General features: G+C 39.5%; 2 protein-coding genes across 3 annotated transcripts in view; one reads left to right on the top strand and one right to left on the bottom strand.

Moving 5' to 3' along the window:
- Positions 1-4,847: 4,847 nt before the first annotated feature.
- Positions 4,848-9,869, bottom strand: LOC131887096 (dnaJ homolog subfamily A member 1-like). Its single transcript, XM_059235608.1, has 5 exons — positions 9,588-9,869; positions 7,472-8,110; positions 7,132-7,405; positions 6,885-7,050; positions 4,848-5,657 (listed from the first exon to the last, which is right to left on the bottom strand). Exons 2-5 carry the CDS (start codon positions 8,084-8,086, stop codon positions 5,510-5,512), a joined length of 1,203 nt encoding a protein of 400 aa, XP_059091591.1. The 5' UTR covers positions 8,087-8,110; positions 9,588-9,869; the 3' UTR covers positions 4,848-5,509.
- Positions 9,870-16,907: 7,038 nt separating this feature from the next.
- LOC131887083 (disintegrin and metalloproteinase domain-containing protein 10-like) overlaps positions 16,908-18,818 on the top strand; it is an 8,085-nt gene continuing 6,174 nt past the window's right edge. Inside the window, exons 1-2 of one of the 2 annotated variants that reach the window (XM_059235585.1) lie at positions 16,908-17,519; positions 18,416-18,688. In XM_059235585.1, the coding sequence (XP_059091568.1) occupies positions 17,390-17,519; positions 18,416-18,688 (403 nt within the window). In that variant the 5' untranslated portion in view covers positions 16,908-17,389. The remainder of the gene's footprint in view (positions 17,520-18,415; positions 18,689-18,818) is intronic. The other variant, XM_059235594.1, reaches the window with a different exon arrangement.

The following is an 18,818-nucleotide window of genomic DNA, read 5'->3' as shown; positions in this document are numbered from 1 at the left end:
TTGAAGCTGAGGGAAATGGGCGAGCCCTTCGTTGCCCATCATCGAACCATTAGCGAGTGGAGTATTTCATACAAAAACAACGAACCCCTTTACAGCGGACTGGACCGAGAGCAAATGAAGATCTGGAATTACAGGAGTTAGTCTTCAGACGTCCAAAATGCAAAGAGTTGCCAATCTCCATTACACTAAAACTGAATCATTCGTTGTATGGTGTAAGGGTTTTCAATAAACTCTTTTTTCGAAGATTCAAGACTCCGAATGCTCAAACAATTCTTCGAGGGCGAGGAAAGGATTTTCAGGACTTCACATTCAAAACCAACGACCTGCTGATGACTGACAAGAGGCCAAGGGAACTGGGCGAGCCTTTCGGTGTCCATGCTCAAACCATTGATGAGTAGAGAACTTTATGTAAGAACGGTGAACCCCTTGACTACAGACCAGACCAAGGGCAAAGATCTGGGCTTACGAGAGTCAGCCGTCAGATGGCCAAAAATTAGAGGGTTGCCAATTTATTTTCGAATAAAACTAAAACATTCATAGTTTAATGTTAGGTTTTTCAATAGTTCCTTTTAAGGGGAATGATGTTTTTTATCAAGGAGTCTTTATAGAAATTGAATTTTTTGGTGATGTAAAGGCAAGACTTAATCCAAAGAGCAAGAACATCTTGAAAAACAATATTCAAGCAATTTTGACCTTAAAAAAAAGAAAAATAATAATTGAACAAGAAAAATCTGTTTCCACTTTTCTATAACTTATTTTTACGTTTTCGGAACCTATTTTGGCTGATTTTCCTAACTTAAATACAACTATTATTTCATAGAAGTATTAAATTGTAATTATAATAAAGTGCCATTATAATTACCAAGAATTTCAAACAGTTTTTGGTACATCTACTTGTACAGCCTGTTGTTTCAAAATTAATGTTTTGGGTTTAAACATTCCAAAGTTAGTTGGACTAGTCTATCATTAATATCATTTAATTCATCGATTTCAGAAAGTAATATGATTATTCGCATCGATAGCATAGGAGAACATAGTTTCAAACATTGATTACTAAAGCACGAGCATTGAGAAAGAAACGAAATGTGCCTGCAACTGGAATCATATGAGGCAAATGTATCATTTTTGCAATACGGATGGTTTGAAACCACATTGTAATTAACATAATAATGCTTGATAAAAGGACACGTTTCCGTCACATCAGATATGCTACAATTTCCAGTCTCGACAAAACCTGAAAATTGATTCTGACCAAGGTCGGGTTATCAATAAGTTAATTGGCAACGTACTCCCGTACGTTATATAAGAAGTGCATTTTCAGTTCCAAAAAACCTGTATTATCCTTTCTAGAAGAACGCTTGCTCATGATTGGTTTTCTAAGAGTAGATTGTCAAATCTTCATGGAAAAAGATGAGAGGTTTGTCTGATGCGTGGTAATCGTCTCTTAATTTAACGTTGCTCTTGGCCAATTCGAAAAGTGACACTACTACAAAGTAACACATCTTTGAAAGAAGGCACAAGCGTTATTTACAAGCCAGAATCTATCAAATACAGTATGCGCGACGAAATCATGCACTTTACTTAGAATGACCGTAATAACTAAAGATTACGATGAAAAATACGTTTTTGAGGTGAAATACCAAAAAACATATTTGATAAAATAGGGGCAAAATATAAAGTAAACAATTTAAAAATAAGTTACCTAATCTTCAACCTGATCTTCATCTTTTACATAGATGTGTCACTAAATGTTACTCACTGATGGCCCAAAAGAATGCTGACCTCTCCACATATGAAAATGCATCAAATTTAGAACATTGATGCCAGATTAAGTTTCAATGTTCATCAGTGACACATGTTGGCAAAAAAAGTCTAAGTTTAAGACCATTTCAATAAAAAAAAACCACATTGTCTCCCACCATTACACCAAGTCCATTTCATTACTGGATTAGTGCTCATCAAATCTTAATTCAAGATACAATTTACAAGTGACATGTTGTTTATTGTGTTGACTTGATCCAATCTGACAATCTCAATGTTCAAATTGTCAGAACTCATTTGTGCGGATTTCTAGCAAGGTATAGAAAGCCTACAAAATTGAAAATCAAAAGTAAAAAAGAACGAAAGGGGCAAATAAATTCCAAAATAAAAAGCATAAAATATGATGAACAAATTGCGAAAATATAAAAGTTGCATTCTTACAAAAAAAATTTCAATTGATAGCCATTTGCCTTGAATATCTATCAAAAAAAAAGTAACTATGACTTTAAAATTGTACGTAAAAATACTGCATTGTTAGATTATGGTGGAATAAGTCCAAAAGTGTGGTTGAGCAATTTCCCATACTTTATTTGGAATCCACTGTTAGTGTGCATCTACAGTATATGGTAGCTTAAACAAATTGGACGTGAAAGATAGCCCAAGATTGCTAAATAAACTTTTGCTGTCATGAGCAATAATGGTGCATGAAAATCAACTAATTTGCACATGAAATGAAAGTGGATCACTTGGCGCTAAAGAGCTTATTTTTTTCCTGTCATTTGCCCACTACGTCTAAAAACGGCCGTTCTGACAGTAAATGTGTAAAGTTTTTTTGGGGCAAGCTAAGGACCCTGACATTTGGCACATTTTCACGTTATTACCTTGAGCGTTTTTCTCACGCACTTTAGCAAAATGAATCAAATAGCAGAAGTAAGATGGTTTAAGAGTCCTACATATTATTTGCAGCAACAAAATTGATGTATTTGAACAATTTACCTGACTGTGCTCAATTATGGGATATCTCTTGTTGAAAATGGCAAATAAAATGAAGAGTAGAGACTTAACTAAAATGAAAATACAAGTTAATCAAAATGAATAAGTTTTGCGTCTTGAACTGCTGGGAATTCCGTTCCTAGAAGCGGCAAGAAAGTCAGCGAAAAGAAAAAAATCTTATAGTCTCTCGAAATTAAACCTTGGCTAAAGCAAGGTTCAAGTTAATCATAAGCTAAAAAGAAATAAAGGGCAAATTTTTGGGCCACTGAAAATATTGCTCCCTTCTCAAAGATTTGCCTTTTATTAAAATCAGTGTTTTCATTTAGCGGGACTTTTGAAAATCTACATCAAACCACACATGAAAACCTACATTATGAGTAATCTAATTCTAGCCAAAACAAGGTTAGTAATCCCAGGATAGTTTGTTTGGTCGCCAAGATCATGTCCAAAAAATGCCAAGTAAGTGCAGTCTTGAGGTCAGAGCCAAAGCTGTGGGCATAATGAAGGCCAATGAAAGGCTGAGGGAGGTGGGTGAGGTTATCAGTATAAATACCCGAGCAATTCAAAGTGGAGGACTAGATTCAAAAATGGCGAATCCCTTAAGAACTGACCTGACCAATGACGGAAATTGGGTATTCCAGGAGTCGATTTTTGATGGCTGAAGTACATGAGAGTTACCAATATTCTTTGGGCTGATATCGGATCATTTCTGGTATGGTGCTAGTTTCTTTTTAATAGCCCCTTCTAATGCAAACAATATATTCAATATGATCAAGTAAATCTTTGAGAGGGAAAAATGTCATAGAGGGCATCAATGCCAGAAGTTCTATCCACCCTGTAAAGTTCGGAAATATGTCTGATTTTAGTCAAAGAATTTTCTTTAAAATTAAGAAAACTGAACGATAGGCTTGCCTAAGCCATGTATATAAAATCTATATCGAGATTTTATTCCGAATTTGTGCTTCGCTCCATAACTAACCTTGCTTAAAAGTGCACAAATTCGTTACGCATACTGTAGATTGTGAATCCAATCATTCCGAACCTGCTCAAACCTGAAGTTGATTACAGCCTTTTTTGTTCAATGGTTTTGGCCGCGACAAATCTTGGAGTGGAAAGGCGGCATTTTCAGGAACAGGTTGCAGATTGAGATTGTTTTAGGCAGTTCTATGATATCGCGTCTATACGTCAACGAAATAATGGTACGAATCGGCAAACTGAATTGGGTTGTAATGTAAGATTTTTCAAGAAGACACAAATTCACGTGTGTCCAACTTCATTCAAGTGTGTTTGATGAAAATTGACGGAAAGGTAACAATCAATTGGTGTGCCCAGAGACCCTTCTAATTATAAAGGCACATATATGAGAAGATAGTAAATAGTTCTATAAGTTGACTTGACTTGACTTCCTCTTCCTAATGTGTTAGCCTGAAACAGAAGTTTTATTTAATTAATAAGGATTTCAGTCTAATCGCTCCCTGAAACACAAATATCCTGCATTGTTGTTTAAGAGGTGAAAAAAGATAAAATTGAAATGGGATTCGTCAGCACTTCCGGAAACGCAATCAAAATCATAGGAATACTTCAAATTGTTTTAAGTTATTTTGAGAGCAAAAGAGCCGCGCGTTCACTATAAAATATAGGACCATTCCAACGGTATTTGAGACAAATTTTGATTATAAAGTCTTAAAAATCTGAGTAATGGCTCTTATGATTTAAGTCTAATGATATGCCTTTAAATTGAAGTTAAGGTGTATTTGATGACAATAGGCTCTCTACATTCCCAAAACTATTTAATGCTTTTTTGATTCTATTAATTTGAAGGTTCATGTTGCGTACTCTTCAAAACAATAGGATTTTGCCATTTTATGGGCAAGCCTCATTCAAAATGAGAGACTGTATCTACTAGGTCTAAGTGCTGGGGCGAGACCTTGCTCAAATTTAAGTGAATGAAAAGCTGTCTTCAACTTTTGAGGACTACGAGTCTGTTTTGTCAAGTAGAAATGAAAGGTAATAATTAAAGCTTTGGTAATGAAATTGGACAAACAGGGATGTTTTTGAAACAAACCATGTTTGAACTATTTAGGACCAAGCGGTTCTCATACTGGGGTTTATTACCTACAATAAGATTGACAATGACATTGATCTGCATGAAAACTGGCGCAATGGTTGTTGGATGTATGTAGATTGTAGCAGTACTAAGTGGAGCCATGATGATGAAACGTAATCGTACACTTCATCCGTGTTTCAGTGATAGTGTGGTAAAGAAAAAGACAAAACTACTGTGAGGATGTAGGTTGTTGGGGTTGAGGGGCAAGGGATCTAAAAGGTATTACGAAAATAGCTATTTATCTGATGGAAGTGGGGAGGAAACAAAATTTTTGACATGGAAACGAAACGGGAATTTCATCGGGCAAAACAGAATACTTGTTCGAATTCGGGGGTGGTGCAAAAGGAATGGCTCATGACGATTGACCACCAACGCCAGCCAAAATGGAGAGTTATGATGTTCAACTAAATACAAACAAGGACCGACGTATGCTGTTTTCAAGAAAACGTATGAATGATGATCGTGTGCTTCATGGTTGATGTTTTACTTCAAAAACCACTTTCACGGATGTCTCTCAACAGAAAAACGCATTGTTTCAATGACCAGTTTGTCGAGATTGGTGGCGTGGGCAACGATGGAGGTGGCCTTTCTCTTTCAGTACGAATAAAAGGAGAACGGAGGAGGAAGGAATGGGGCGGACGCTTTAGCTTATTGTGTGGCACAACTGACTCCAGGCCCGTGTTGACCTCTTTCGTCATCATCGTCTTCGTACATGGCACGACGTTGACGGTCGGCTTCGGGGTCATAGTCCTGCATGTTCACTTCCTCATGCTCGTCCGGGATCATGGGCTCTTCCCTGAAAGAAAAAAAAACAGGTATGTCAAGCTTAACACTCAAAGAACACTTATTCGTTACTAAACTTGAGTTTTCAAAGACTCCCTAGGACTGAGGAAGATCAGACATGATAATCACGGGTCTTGTCAAACGCATTGATGAGTTTTGATACACTAAACGTGGACCTAAAAACCAATCTTTTTCATGGAGACATGATGCAAAAGCTATGCTATGATTATTTTTTACCTTCCATGACTTGGTCTTGTACGCAAATAATCTAATGAGAAATTGTCCGTTTGTGGCAGGTCCACAACTATGCACTTACCACAAGATTTGCCAACGACATCTTTATTTCAGATCTACGTCTTGCATTTAGGTAATTTAAGTCCACGCTCCTGAATCACCCAAAATTCTCTTGTCCGATGTCCTTTTTCCAATTCCCCGTCAGCCTTCGACCTTCGAACTTCTTTTTCAATTTCGGGTCAGGCATTTCAAAATTAAGATTTCACATCCATGCGCGAGTTGGCAAACGGTTTTACTGTGCTACAATATTAAACGTTTAAGCGATATTGTTGAAAGATGTACTTATACAAATTGATGATTAAATCATTAATGGAAACTCTTAATATTCCGTTTTGATGAAAAGAAGGTAGAAGAATCAATTTAACAACCCTGTTGCTTCAGTGCACCTCGATTTCTTCACAAAGGGTTCGTCCGAACAATTACAGAAACATTAAAGTGAGAACCAACCCCTGATTGGCATTGGGAAGATGAAGTCACCGTCAAATTTCCGGAAATTACCTTAATCTTTTGAGGCTACATAGTTATTTGTTAAGGGATTAAATTGGATTTCCAGTTCATCTATACATAAAAGGAATGGTTCATTTTGCTTTATATTTTTTTATAACCTGTCACATAACACTCAATAACATACCTAAAAATAGCTTTTTGCTGAAAAAGCCGTTTTTGGACGTCTTTTTTCTCCTTTAAAACTTTCTATTGTTACAAGAGACATTTTGAAGCCTTACAAAACGTTTTCTGTCTCATATTGCGCTTTGTATTTTGAGTTTTTAGTACCCCTACTATATTGAAAAGTGCCCTTGTGACATTCCAAAATTTGTGCTGATATCGTCATTAAGCTCAGTGCTACTTAAAGGAGTCTTGGATATTCAAACGATAATTTTTTCAAACCATTGAAAGTCAGGAGGAGTTCAGTAATTGAGTCGCGTCCGTTTATGAGATTACTTACTTGGGCGGTAAGATCTTTTGTAGCTTCTCGGCCATCTTAGGGTCCAGTCGCTCAGGGAAGTCCACGACAAATTGAATAAGGAGCTTTCCTTTCTCGAAGGGATTTCTGTAGGTGGGCATACCCTCGTTGAAAACGCACTTAAGATCACCATTTTTGAGTACTTCACCTAAACAGAGAAACAAGATAGATATACTTACGTAGTGAACCTGAAAATCCAAATAAGTCGATTGCTTTGGCGAGTACTTACCAGGGATAGTTTGCACGATGAGGGTTCGTTTGTCAAGGGTCTCGATGGATTTCTTCATCCCACAGAGCGCTTCGGTGATGTTAATGTTCATCTTCATGATGAGGTCAATGCCATTGCGTTTGAACACGGGATGTTCCTTCTCGTCGAGGACAATGATGATGTCTCCGGGCTCAAGCCCTGGCTCCTGGTCACCTTCCCCGCTGAACGTGATCTTTTGCCCGTCCTCCATGCCCTTGTCCACGGCCACTTCCAAGATTTTCCGCTCTCTCGTCACCTAAAACACGACACAAGCAATGAGATTCGTTCCCCTTTTTCCACATGATTCTTCGTTCCAACTCACCTTGCGTCCAACGCACTTCTTGCACCTCAGTTTGGGGTCTATCCGCTCGCCTTGTCCCTGGCATTCGCTACACATGGACTGGATCTGCTGCATCATGCCCGGACCCAATTGGTGAATCCGGACCTGCATACCCGTTCCCCGACAAGTGGGACACTTCTGAACAGCCCCACTTTTGCCACCCACACCCTCGCAATCACCACAGATCACGTTCTTCTGGAGGGCTAGTTTACGGGTGGTGCCGTTGTACATATCTTCGAGCGATACGCTCAACTGATGCATGAGGTTCTTGGTCCGCCTCGGCCCTCGACGACCGCCCATGCCCCCGCCCCCACCACCGAAGAACATGTCGAAGATGTCCATGGGGGAGTGGAACCCGCCGCCGCCACCCCCACCTTCCTTGATGCCTTGCTCACCGTGTTGATCGTAGATGCGCCGTTTCTCGGGGTCGGAGAGCACTTCGTAAGCCATGGAGATCTCCTTGAACTTCTCACCCGCGTCGGGGTTCTTGTCCGGATGGTATTTGAGGGCCAACTTTCGATAGGCTTTCTTGAGCGTGCTCTCATCGGTGTCGGGCGTGACGCCCAATATGTCGTAAAACTTGCTCTCCTTCACCATGGTGAATGAAGCAATTCAACAAAGCTGTGGGCGAACAAGAGAGGCGAGGATTGAAAATGCTTGAAGGCCATACAGAGGATTGATTAGTGGAAGTTGGCATGAATGGGTTGAGTGTACTTGAGAAACATGAAGGCAGATATTGGATTGGGCAGGAATGAAAAACAAGAGGCCTAATTTAAAAGTTTCACTAGAAAGACCGTGGGTGACGAGTCTATTACAGCCAACAACGAGCAAAGGTCACTTGAGGATGGCTGCTGGTATGCTAGCCACTCATTGAGGCACGTATTCCCCATCCAACCTAGCATTCTTTCTGGCCTTCCCAATGGATCAAGCAACCATTTATCTATGGTCGTTACATATCTTCCATTTATAGGTCAGCCGCTACTCTCTGTAGTAGCTGCTATAGAGTAGCTCTCTATGTAGCTGCTTTGATTAAAAACGTTGCCAGTCCACATGTCAACATATCTCGGTAATGGAAAACGCAGAGTGCGCGTGACCCAGAGATGATTTTTGTCTGTCGTGAGTTCGAATCTCGATGCGCGGAATCTTTCTTTTTTTTTCATTACAAAATTAAGCTCTAATCTGCCGTTGTTTTCGAGGCCCTTGCCACCGAGAGGTTAGGTTAGGTTTTATTCTCATCTCGAAGGACCAAAATATCAGCTGACCCAAAAACGGAAGATGTGCAACGGCCATACCATTTATTCATCCAAAAAAGGCAGGTATTTTTGGATCAAGTCGACGACTGACTCATTCCAGCGCCTGGCCCTGGACATTCAATTTTAATGTCATTTCGTAACGCCACGTGTTCGATCCCTCCCAATCCTGTGAGCTCGTTAGGATCTGTCATGACCCTCTTGGGCGCAACCCCACCACAGCCCGGGTCGGACCCCTGGACTCAGGCGTGAGCCCACCCTTATCACTCCGACATAACCCGGACCCCAATCCGGGGCAATCATGAGCCTGATCCACGGTCAAGACCGTTCCTCAGGACCAAAATTTGAAAGAAAATCCAAACTAAGCATTCACTACAATCTCGGTGGGTGGGTCGGTCGCACGCGATTTCATCATGACGTAATAGCCAGTCAGTCGTCATCTGCCGGTCACAATTCGTACCAACTCAGTTCAACCCGTTCAACCCCATCGAGAAGGACTGGATGGATGGATGGATGGATGGCCCAGTCGATCTCGATATGGCCACCAACTCATTTCCATTGATCGCAGGGGTCGAGTGGCCATGAAACCGAAATGAATGAATTTCATGAGCCCTGGCAGTCCTACCTATCATCTGGAGACTAGGTTCTGTCTAGCATAGCTAATGGCAACGGAGATGGGATCCTTTCAGGCTCATGCTACCCATCTTTGGAGACAGGGATGCAGCCATGAATAGATGAACGGTTAAGCTATCCATGATATCTTGTGTCCCATCTGTCCACCCCTCCTGCCTGCTGATCAGGGATGCATGGGATTGATCTTGTGGGACAGAATCTATCCATGGACTCACCGCTAAATGTCCCAAAGTGAGGACCCAGGCCGTAGATGGTGGATGAGGGCGGTTCCAGAGAGGCGTGGAAACACGAGGGATGTTCCGGAGCCAACGACTTCCCAACAATCAGCCAGAAAGAAAGAACAAGAGCCAGAGAGACGGAGGAGAAGCTTCACGCACGATTCATCAACTAGACGAGACTCACACGGTCGGTACTGTTAGGTCAAAGATGGGCTCTCTGAATGTAATGAAAGAGAAACAGGCACGCCGGCTATGGCTTGTCGGCTGTCGGTTGTCGGTTCGATCGTTTGGGGCCAGCTCGTGCTTTCCAGCTTCTTCCCGTTGGTCTCTCGAAGGGTCTCGATGGTTGATCAGTCGACTTTGAACTGGCTGAGCGAGGGTTCGATCCTAGGCATATCGGGCGCACGTTGACTTCAGGAGCGCCAAATGGGCTAATGGCCAATTCTGGGACAGGGTATGTCTAGAGACTAAAGTTACCGTGACTTTTTAGTCTCTAGGTATGTCTACTCGCCATATAATATTCGGCTGGTTCGATTGTTACTATCACCTTGTTACTGAGAATCTGAAGCGATGGCAAAATGTCATGCTCAATGGTCAGGCATAGTCTGGGGCTTTAAACTAGGCCACGGAGTCAGGCTTTGAGGACACTACGTAATAATATGGGGTATGTATCTGTTCATATATACCTAATGTTGGACCATCTTATTGGATTCGGGCAGTATCAGCTGCTTGATGACGTCAGACTATCTTTTTGGAACGTCAATTGTCCTTTTGCGCTGAAATAACCTTGACTAAAGGACTGAATTACTATTCTAGCCCATTTAATCTTGAATAGTATGTTCCTCTAACATAATCATTTACAACGTACAGTGTGTTTCTACTCGTCAACATACATAAATACATCAATAATCCTTTATTTTATACCACGTCTACTGCCTTGAACTTGTCCTTTTATGCATGTAGTGAGTTGTGACCTTAGAGTGGGCTTTAAATTTGAAAAAATCCCTTGAGCAAACTTTGGTTTCCCAATTTGTCCAGGCCAATTATCTGTTTGGTGGCATCATTTGATTGGTTTACATGTTCATTTTAGATAAGGTGAACATAGGATAAGGAAAAAAAATTAAGTTTCCCCCAAACCGTTGAAACGGATAAACCCAACGGTGACAATGTTTTACTAGATTTTTCAAATGTTTTAAGCCCAAGAAAATAATGTACTGCTCTTCATTCATTATCTCTGGCTACTGTCAAACACATATTTTATTGGCGCAATCCTCATATTATTTTCCGCAGAAAAAAGCATGTTTGGGAACCCTTATCGAATTATTCTAGACTTTCGTGTCAGTACCAAAGCCAGGGGCAACCAAGGATTTTTAGAAGTTGCGCATGGCAACTCATGGTGACCAAATGATATTCTCGCCATAATTGTTTCAATGTAAAAAATGAAGTTTTCATGACTTGAAACGTCAAATGAAACATTAGACAGCTTCAATTTCAGTTTAAACTTTTTACTTCATGTGGTTATTTTTTCTCCATTTCAGATGTTGTTGAGAAGGTATTGTACTAACAACATATCACTTGTTTCTGTTATCTGTTCAAGTGAGTGGTCTCCCTTTGTAGAGTTTGCGCTAAACACTCGCAAGTCTAGCCTTTCATTTGACAGCCTTAAGTGAACAAACTCCTGCCAGTTACAGCCACTGCCAGTGGAACTTTGCTTTAAACTGCCTCCAGTAGCCGGGAATAGCCAGGGCAAAATTCTTGGAGAATTGGAGAACATTCTGGAATCTGATCGAAGTTTCAGGAAAACTAGATAGCCATGAGTATTTGTCGAACTCCCATTTGAGAACAAAAACGATTTCTCAGCGCTACTCTAAGAGTACACAAAGACATCGGACAAACGCAGTAGATGACGAATGACGCATTGCTATTGAAATGCAAAATAACCTTAAAAAGGGTACACCCAGTTTTAATATAAACACTCAATTCTGCGTAATCTTTATAGCAGGCATTATTTCCTACCTAAACCTTGCTGGGAGGCGAACTTATAATGCCACCATTTGCTTTGAACTAAAACAGGTTGAGGTATTAAAGAATTTTGAATTATTGTATTAAAGAACAAATCAACACGTTGGTGCTTAATTTGAGGCAATACGTCTCCTGCTCGATATTTTAGTCATTTTCTGAACTAATTTGATGTTGAAAGCTAAAGAGATGTATTCGTGGAATATTGCGCCAAAATTGTAATTATTAAACCGTTCAGGAGGAAACGTTACTTCAAACAATAAGAAGCAAAACTAATGAAATCGGTAAAAGAAGAAGAAATGCTCGGCAAGATTTTAGTTTTAATTTAAAGCGGAAAATACACTGAGAAGGTTAACTTTTTGAGTCAAAACTGAAAAATGCAAAAGTGAATATGAACAAAATAATCCAAAGAATACTAAAAATTGGATAAACTTAAACACACATTTGTCTCTTTTGAATAGCCTCAATGATCAATATTAAGCGAAAAATTGAATAATTCGTTTCAAAATTGAGGCCCAATAATTTTACAAAAATGCATTTGCTTCTTCGTCAATACCGTAGAAATATGGTCAGTACCGCAAATACTTCAATAAAAGAAAATATTTCAGAGAGAGAGAGAACCACGAGGTTTCGTGAACACACATGGAACTGCGGCTGGGAAAATATCATATTTATGTTTTCAAAACCACCTTCACTTTTCTCCCAATTGTCGCCAAAATACAACTTAATAAGTCTTTTCACGTTATTACAAGGTTTAGATCTAGCAGTAAGTACTCAAGATCATCTCTGAGCCGCATACTGACGATATCACAACTTCTCAACATGTTATGTCACAGATATATGAGGACATGATGAATTCTGTCAATCCTTGATCCATTGTTTTATTGAGCTTATATTTGTCAGTTTCTTGAAATCGTTCCCTTGGTTTTAGGCAAGACATAATGAGGTAGGTTTTTTTATATCAGCTTTGACGGTAAAGTGGTAATAGAAAGTAAGCATTGCCATTCTTTTTGATAATCTTTGAATATGAGTTTACAATGGAACGCATCCTATCTTTTGAGCAAAGTAACAGAAAATTGAGTTACCTTAATCTTACCAGATCATGAATCTTTAAAATATTAGAACGCTTAAAAATTTTACTTGCATGTTCTACTAGCCTTACTGCCTCAACCCAGCGGATTGCTCTCTTCTGCCTGTATAGAAGATCACTTGCCGAAATATCTTGCCATATTCTTGCCATATTCAAGGCATAAACTGATCATTGTGTGGTATAGAAGCTTTCATCTATGTCATGCTCTGGGCTAAGTAAGTAATATTAGTCTAAGTAAGATTAAGAAGAAATTCTGAAAAGTGTGGATTTGAGTTAACTGAGAAGTCATCTGACTTGATACATTGGTAATAAAAGTTCAGATTATTCTGATTCAGAGCTTAAATTGTGCAAATATTTGTGACCGAATTAACATAAATGGTATTTCAAATAGCAACCTTATTATTCCAGCTTGATCTAAATCATACAAAGACGTGAAAAGATTTATTAAGCTGTAATTCGGCGTCAATTTGGAGAAAAGTGAATGCATCTAGCATTGAAAAAAATATTATTTTACCCAATAGCCCCCTGGCGCTGCACGAAATATTTTTTACGTTCATTGTCATTCAGCCTCTACCAAATAGAGGGCCGATTGGGCCAATTTCTTTTTATTGCATTATAATGCTGTTGGGTTTGTTTTTGGCTAATTCTATCAAAATCTTATTTATAATTAGTGCCCCGAGTCACATAATGTCCGGAATAGAAAATGCGTTCAAGCCAAGGCAAGAGCAGTTTATTCAGCAATCTACCGAGCCTCTTCCCGTTTTTTTTGGGCCGTGTGACGTTGGAAGTAGGGGCCCGTATTGCAGTTCCAGATATGAGTTCATGAAACCTCGTGGCACTCTTTTATTGTGAAATAGGTAGTCATGAAGTATCTCAAGTACTTATTTAATAAATTTTTCTGTTTGAAACCCATAGACTTACATTCTCTGACTTTGACTCTTTGACTCCAATTCAGAAAAAATCGCACTTAGATGGCTACACCAACGTAATCAGTGAGATCCATGGTACTGTGAATTATATTAGGTAGCTTTTAACTATACTTTCAAGACTTTCAAAGAGGTTTGTTGATCAGTAAATCGCAAGGAACAATTTTTGTTTTTTTGAAAAGAGTCACCAGTCAATCAAAAAACTGTAAAATGCCACTTAAAACATGCTTAACGGCGAACATGACAAATAATACTATTAATGATATTGATATCATTTACTCTGATGAACGTCCTACTTTTCGTCAAAATTGGCCACCAAATGTACAGACGGGTGCTTGCCAATAATTAATTCGCAGTTTGAGTATATTCTCGAGCTCAAGTACACAAGTGAATTACTGTCGTTGGCTTGGATTGTTTTCTAGTAACTCAAAATAATATGCTAAGCCATTTAAGTACATTGAAGAGGCATATTTTTGCCATGAATATTTTATGAATGAGCTCAATGTACCAGGTTAGGCGTTTTGTTGAAATGCTATGAAAATCCATGCCCTATTTAGAAAGCACGTTTTAAGTCAAGCTTTAAATAGGAAATCCTAACCGCGAAATAGACTTACTCAGCTTTTTGGAGCAAAGACTAAAACTAATAGTTGTAGGAGGTTGTTAGAACTCCATTTCCATAGTTTTTTTGTGCCTTAAGCGACTTAGTATATCATCATAGTATAAGCAATGAACTTAATAAATATTAGCACATAAAAAAACAACTTGTTCACTAGTTTGAAGAATTATTCCCAAGATACCGTCAGGCTATGTGGAGACCAATTTTGACAAAAAGTGGAACATTAAACTCGTAACAACGAAGTAGGTGCTCTAAACATGCGCAAGGATCGCAAAATCCTCTAGCTTTTCGAGCGACTGAGATGTCGACTAGAAGTTCCCTTGAAGACAAACTGCCCGATCCAACTCCTTTGAAATTATTGTTTTGTGTCCTTGTCTGGATTACTGCTAAGCAAATTGTTCCGTGGCAAAGCAAAAATTAATCTTGTTTTTGCACAAACCAAACGAGGCTGATGCAACCCCCTTTCAGAGGTTGGTTTCTTAGATAGTAAATTCATAAGCTATGAAAATAAGGACCAAATAATCCAAAAAAATGCAAAGTAAAATGAAAATATCATTTCGAGAGAACACAGACTTGAATTAGGAAAAATATTCACATTTCTAATGTGAAAACACGAAAAATAAAAGATCATAAACTAGTCAACTAAACGTATTCGAATTCTTCACAGGTCTACAAGAACAAAAACAATGAAGGGGAGCTTGTTTGTAAAGTGCACAGGTATTTTAAAAAATTGAGCACCTTAAGTTTAAAGACTTGGAAACTTTCTGGCCAAAGTTTGCCAGGCTTTATCATTCTTTTATTTAAATATCAATAGAATATGAAAACACTTTCAGTCTTTACAAATAAGAATGAGAACATCGGCAGTTTTTTGCTGAGGATTAGCGGTTAGTTTCAAAATTAAAGGTCTTTGTTATGGTCGGCCAATTCAGCCTATTGGCATTCAGGATGACTACATCAGAGCGCCCTTAATATCACCCCAGAAGCCATGAAGGGGAAAAATTATTGATGTGATCAGAAATGTCATTCCATTGGCAGAAGGCAAATTAGTATGTCAATGTCTGTGTACCTTTTTTTCAGGTTAGATAACGTAATTAGAATAAGTAGACCCGATCTGAAAAAGAATTTCAAGCTTAACAGTACTGGTCTGCAACATGCCTTTTCTGGCAGATTGATCCCATCAGTACAAGAAGTAAAACACCCCTGACAGTGCAACCGTCTTGACTGGATCGACTTACCTTTGATCAATATCTGCCTTCTTGTTGTATGCTAGATCTTTCATTGACTCTTTGTCTCAATGAAATCCAACATATTAAATTGGTATCATAATTTGCAGCATATTTCGTCGCCATCGTAATACCGAAAATACATTTAAGTTACAACCTATCTGATGGAAGAACAACAACTCATTGTTGCTAGCAAATCAACAATTTTGGCCTTATCTCTCGATTTGGAAAAGGTAGGTTCAACACTCAGTCACCCTTGCTTAAAGTTTTTGTCTGCACTGCCTCTAGAATCAGCCCTCTTGTGGTGGGATCCCCTTCCTTGGGATCCTTGGGAATTCTAGGATTCCTTACTACGGGAAGCATCGGGCAGTGACCAAATGTTAGAGAAATTAAGTGGTAGTATCATTGTGAGATCGGCAGCAGATGGTGGTGTCGGGTAAGATTCTCTTTGTAAACTCAAAGGGCCGGCCCGAATTCACTGATCATCGCTCTCGCTCTCGTTACAGTGTTGCCATAATGTGCCATATGTTTGTGATTTAGATTGTTGCTTCCTTTTGGCCCAAAATAATCTCATGATCGATTTTGGGAACTTATTTTCTTTGTCTGACAAAAATACGTTTGATAACGATATAAGGTAACGAACAGGGCATTGGAGCAAAATCCGAATATCGAAGGTCGTACAAATCCAAGCAAGCCTGAGTTCTAAACATAAGAATAAAACATTATAGTTGATAATTTTCATAAATCAAACCCCATAAAACGTGTGGAAAAAGATCAGGAAAACAAAAATTCCTTGTCATTAATTGGCGAGTTCATCATAAACTGATTGAATTCATAATAAAGCATTGCACTATACTGTAGAGTACCATAAAGGAATCAGTTGGAGCTCATACATTTTTAATGGTTGAACATCACCTTCGGGCGATATTTGTGCTGCTTTAACTTCTCTTAGACGCTTGATTCACTGGTGCTCTCAGCAAGTTCATTGCAATTGACCAAGTGGTCGAACCCATAGCAAAAAAGACCACTTCCTCTGGAAAATAACAATACCATGTATGATCAATGTTCATCCTCTTTTTCATTTTGACTTCAACTCCTCGATCAACTTTGTTCCCCAACTTTATTCTTGATGAAGCCTAAGTAATAGGTTTAAATTTGTTGATCCCCGCTACCAGACCGATTGACAATCAAACCTGATTAAACGCAAATACACAATAATGTCTACTTGATCTCCAAACATGTGTTGGATTCCCGTAAATGGCCCACTCTGCTCCTCTACCCAATCTCAACATTTTGGACTTTATCCTCAACCTATTTGAGCGTCAAGCTGTCATTTTCTGGACACAATTTCACAGCAAAATCTGGTGGCAACGCTGATACAGGCCCCTTATTTCAGGCAGAGCTGAGTCAGTCACTCAATCAGCGCTGGGACTCAAACCAATGGACTGAGGACGAGTGAGAGGGACCAGCCAGCCAGCTAGCCAGCCAGCCAGTGTTTCGTGCTTCCAATCTCAAGCCAAGCAGGTCGGACCCACCAAGAAAGAGGAATCCCAACCCACTCTCTCACTCACTCACTTAGTTATTGCTCAGTGAGTGTGCATGGAAAAGACAGAGGACGGACTAGCCGAAGTGCTCTAGTGATACAGTGATCCGTGCTCTTGTGGACTGGGTGATTTTAGTCCCGGATCTTGGCGGCGTGTTGAGCGTGTTGATTCTCTGGGAAGTGGTGATGAGGAGCCGGTGGTGGTGTTGGCGGCGGCCTTGTCTCATCTCGGCCTTCACACGCACCCGCCTCCGTGAACTCCCAAGGGCAGGGTGGACTCAATAAGGCGTAGATTAAGAAGAGATTTGCCTGGCCTTAGTCCTTGAGGCCCAGGGAATTTGAATTGTTAGTGTATGAGAGTCGATCACGCCTTTGGATCAACATGAAGAAAGGAGTGGACCATCCGCGTCATCAGAGCTACGGCTACAGCCGCATTCACACGCCAGGCGGGGCTGGACGCACCCTCATGAGCTTAGTCCTGGTTGGGGCCCTTTTCACGGGCAGTGTCACGGGTAAGACCCTTTAAAGAGAGATGAAAATGATGAGAGGCAGATGAGATGAAACAAAGAAATATTTTGATTGAAATGGAAAAAACAAGAATATTTTTCCGATGTGAATTCATGAGGAATGAATGTCATGGTATTTTATTTCCCAAAAGAAAAAGGTAAATGTAACCGTGGAAAGCAACTTGTCTAGATACAAGCCCAGGACGAAACAAAGGCTCTTTGTTCTGACCGTTTTTTTGTGATGGTGCCTTTTTTTTGTTAGTGAAATTGGGGCCTTCAGTGTGTCCAATGGGGAGTCATTGTCTCAGTATGAAGAAAATAAGAATAGGTTTTCATAAATAATTTGTTTTGTATTTCGATTTTCCAACTTCAACATGAATTTAATTAAAGTTATGATTTGAATCCCGACTCTTTTCTACAGTGTCAGATGATGCATGCAACCTAAATGAGTAAGTGTCGTCGACCTTTTTTGCACAGACATCTAGAGATAAGGTCGGAAAACATTGAACGCAAAAATTAGTCATTATAAGAAAGAAATGTTCATTTGCTTGTTTGGATTTTTAAATCGGTAACGCTGAAGCTATTTCTGACACAAATTAATCAAAACGAACTTTTCTTCGAATCATTTGTTAACCAAAGAACCAAACAAGAATCTTAAGTACCACCAAGCCATTCACGCTCGTCCAAAAATTGGGATTGTTCAAGTGATGAGTGAAACACGACTGGTTTACCTCCTTAATTTGGAAGAGTTATAAAATGACGAAAAAAATAGTTTTTTTCACAGTAACAAAATGAATCACTATCATTTAACAACTCTTTTTGTGGTTCTTATTGTTGCTACTTTAGTCCGAAAAGGTTTGAAAGTTCTTTCGTGGCTTAGATCTCACAATGATTTGTTGCAGGTTTGAACCGTTTAAGTGATTATGTGGAGCACTATGAGCCTTTGCATTACGATCCCAGTCCGATTCGAGCGGATCATGTGCGACACAAGCGCTCTCTGCCGGATGAAGATCACCGGGTCCGCTTGGACTTTGTGGCTCATGGCCAACGTTTCCAAATGGAACTCAAGAGGGATCATTCAGTCTTTCACAACGATCTATCCATTCATGATAACGATGATCGACCCATCACCCACGTTTTAGATACCTCACACATCTACGAGGGCAAACTCTTAGGTAAGACAATGGACAACAAGGGCATCGAACAAGCGGCTAAAAGCCACCGAGATAACGTTGCAAGCGGCATTTAAGAGGTGTTAAAATGTTATCTACCTCATTGATGAACTTTCAAGATCCTGTTATGATT

This window comes from Tigriopus californicus, chromosome 1 (assembly GCF_007210705.1).
Source record: "Tigriopus californicus strain San Diego chromosome 1, Tcal_SD_v2.1, whole genome shotgun sequence".
In the NCBI taxonomy this organism is placed as follows: domain Eukaryota; kingdom Metazoa; phylum Arthropoda; class Copepoda; order Harpacticoida; family Harpacticidae; genus Tigriopus; species Tigriopus californicus.
This window is presented reverse-complemented; position numbering and strand designations above follow the sequence as displayed.

Bases quoted from the DNA above. Each gene is read 5' to 3' on its own strand.
- LOC131887096 (XM_059235608.1), bottom strand. From the start codon at position 8,086: ATGGTGAAGGAGAGCAAGTTTTACGACATATTGGGCGTCACGCCCGAC. The intron at 7,406-7,471 runs GTGAGTTGGAAC...GTCGTGTTTTAG, and splicing joins AGAAGTGCGTTGGACGCAAG to GTGACGAGAGAGCGGAAAAT. The intron at 7,051-7,131 runs GTAAGTACTCGC...TTCTCTGTTTAG, and splicing joins CATCGTGCAAACTATCCCTG to GTGAAGTACTCAAAAATGGT.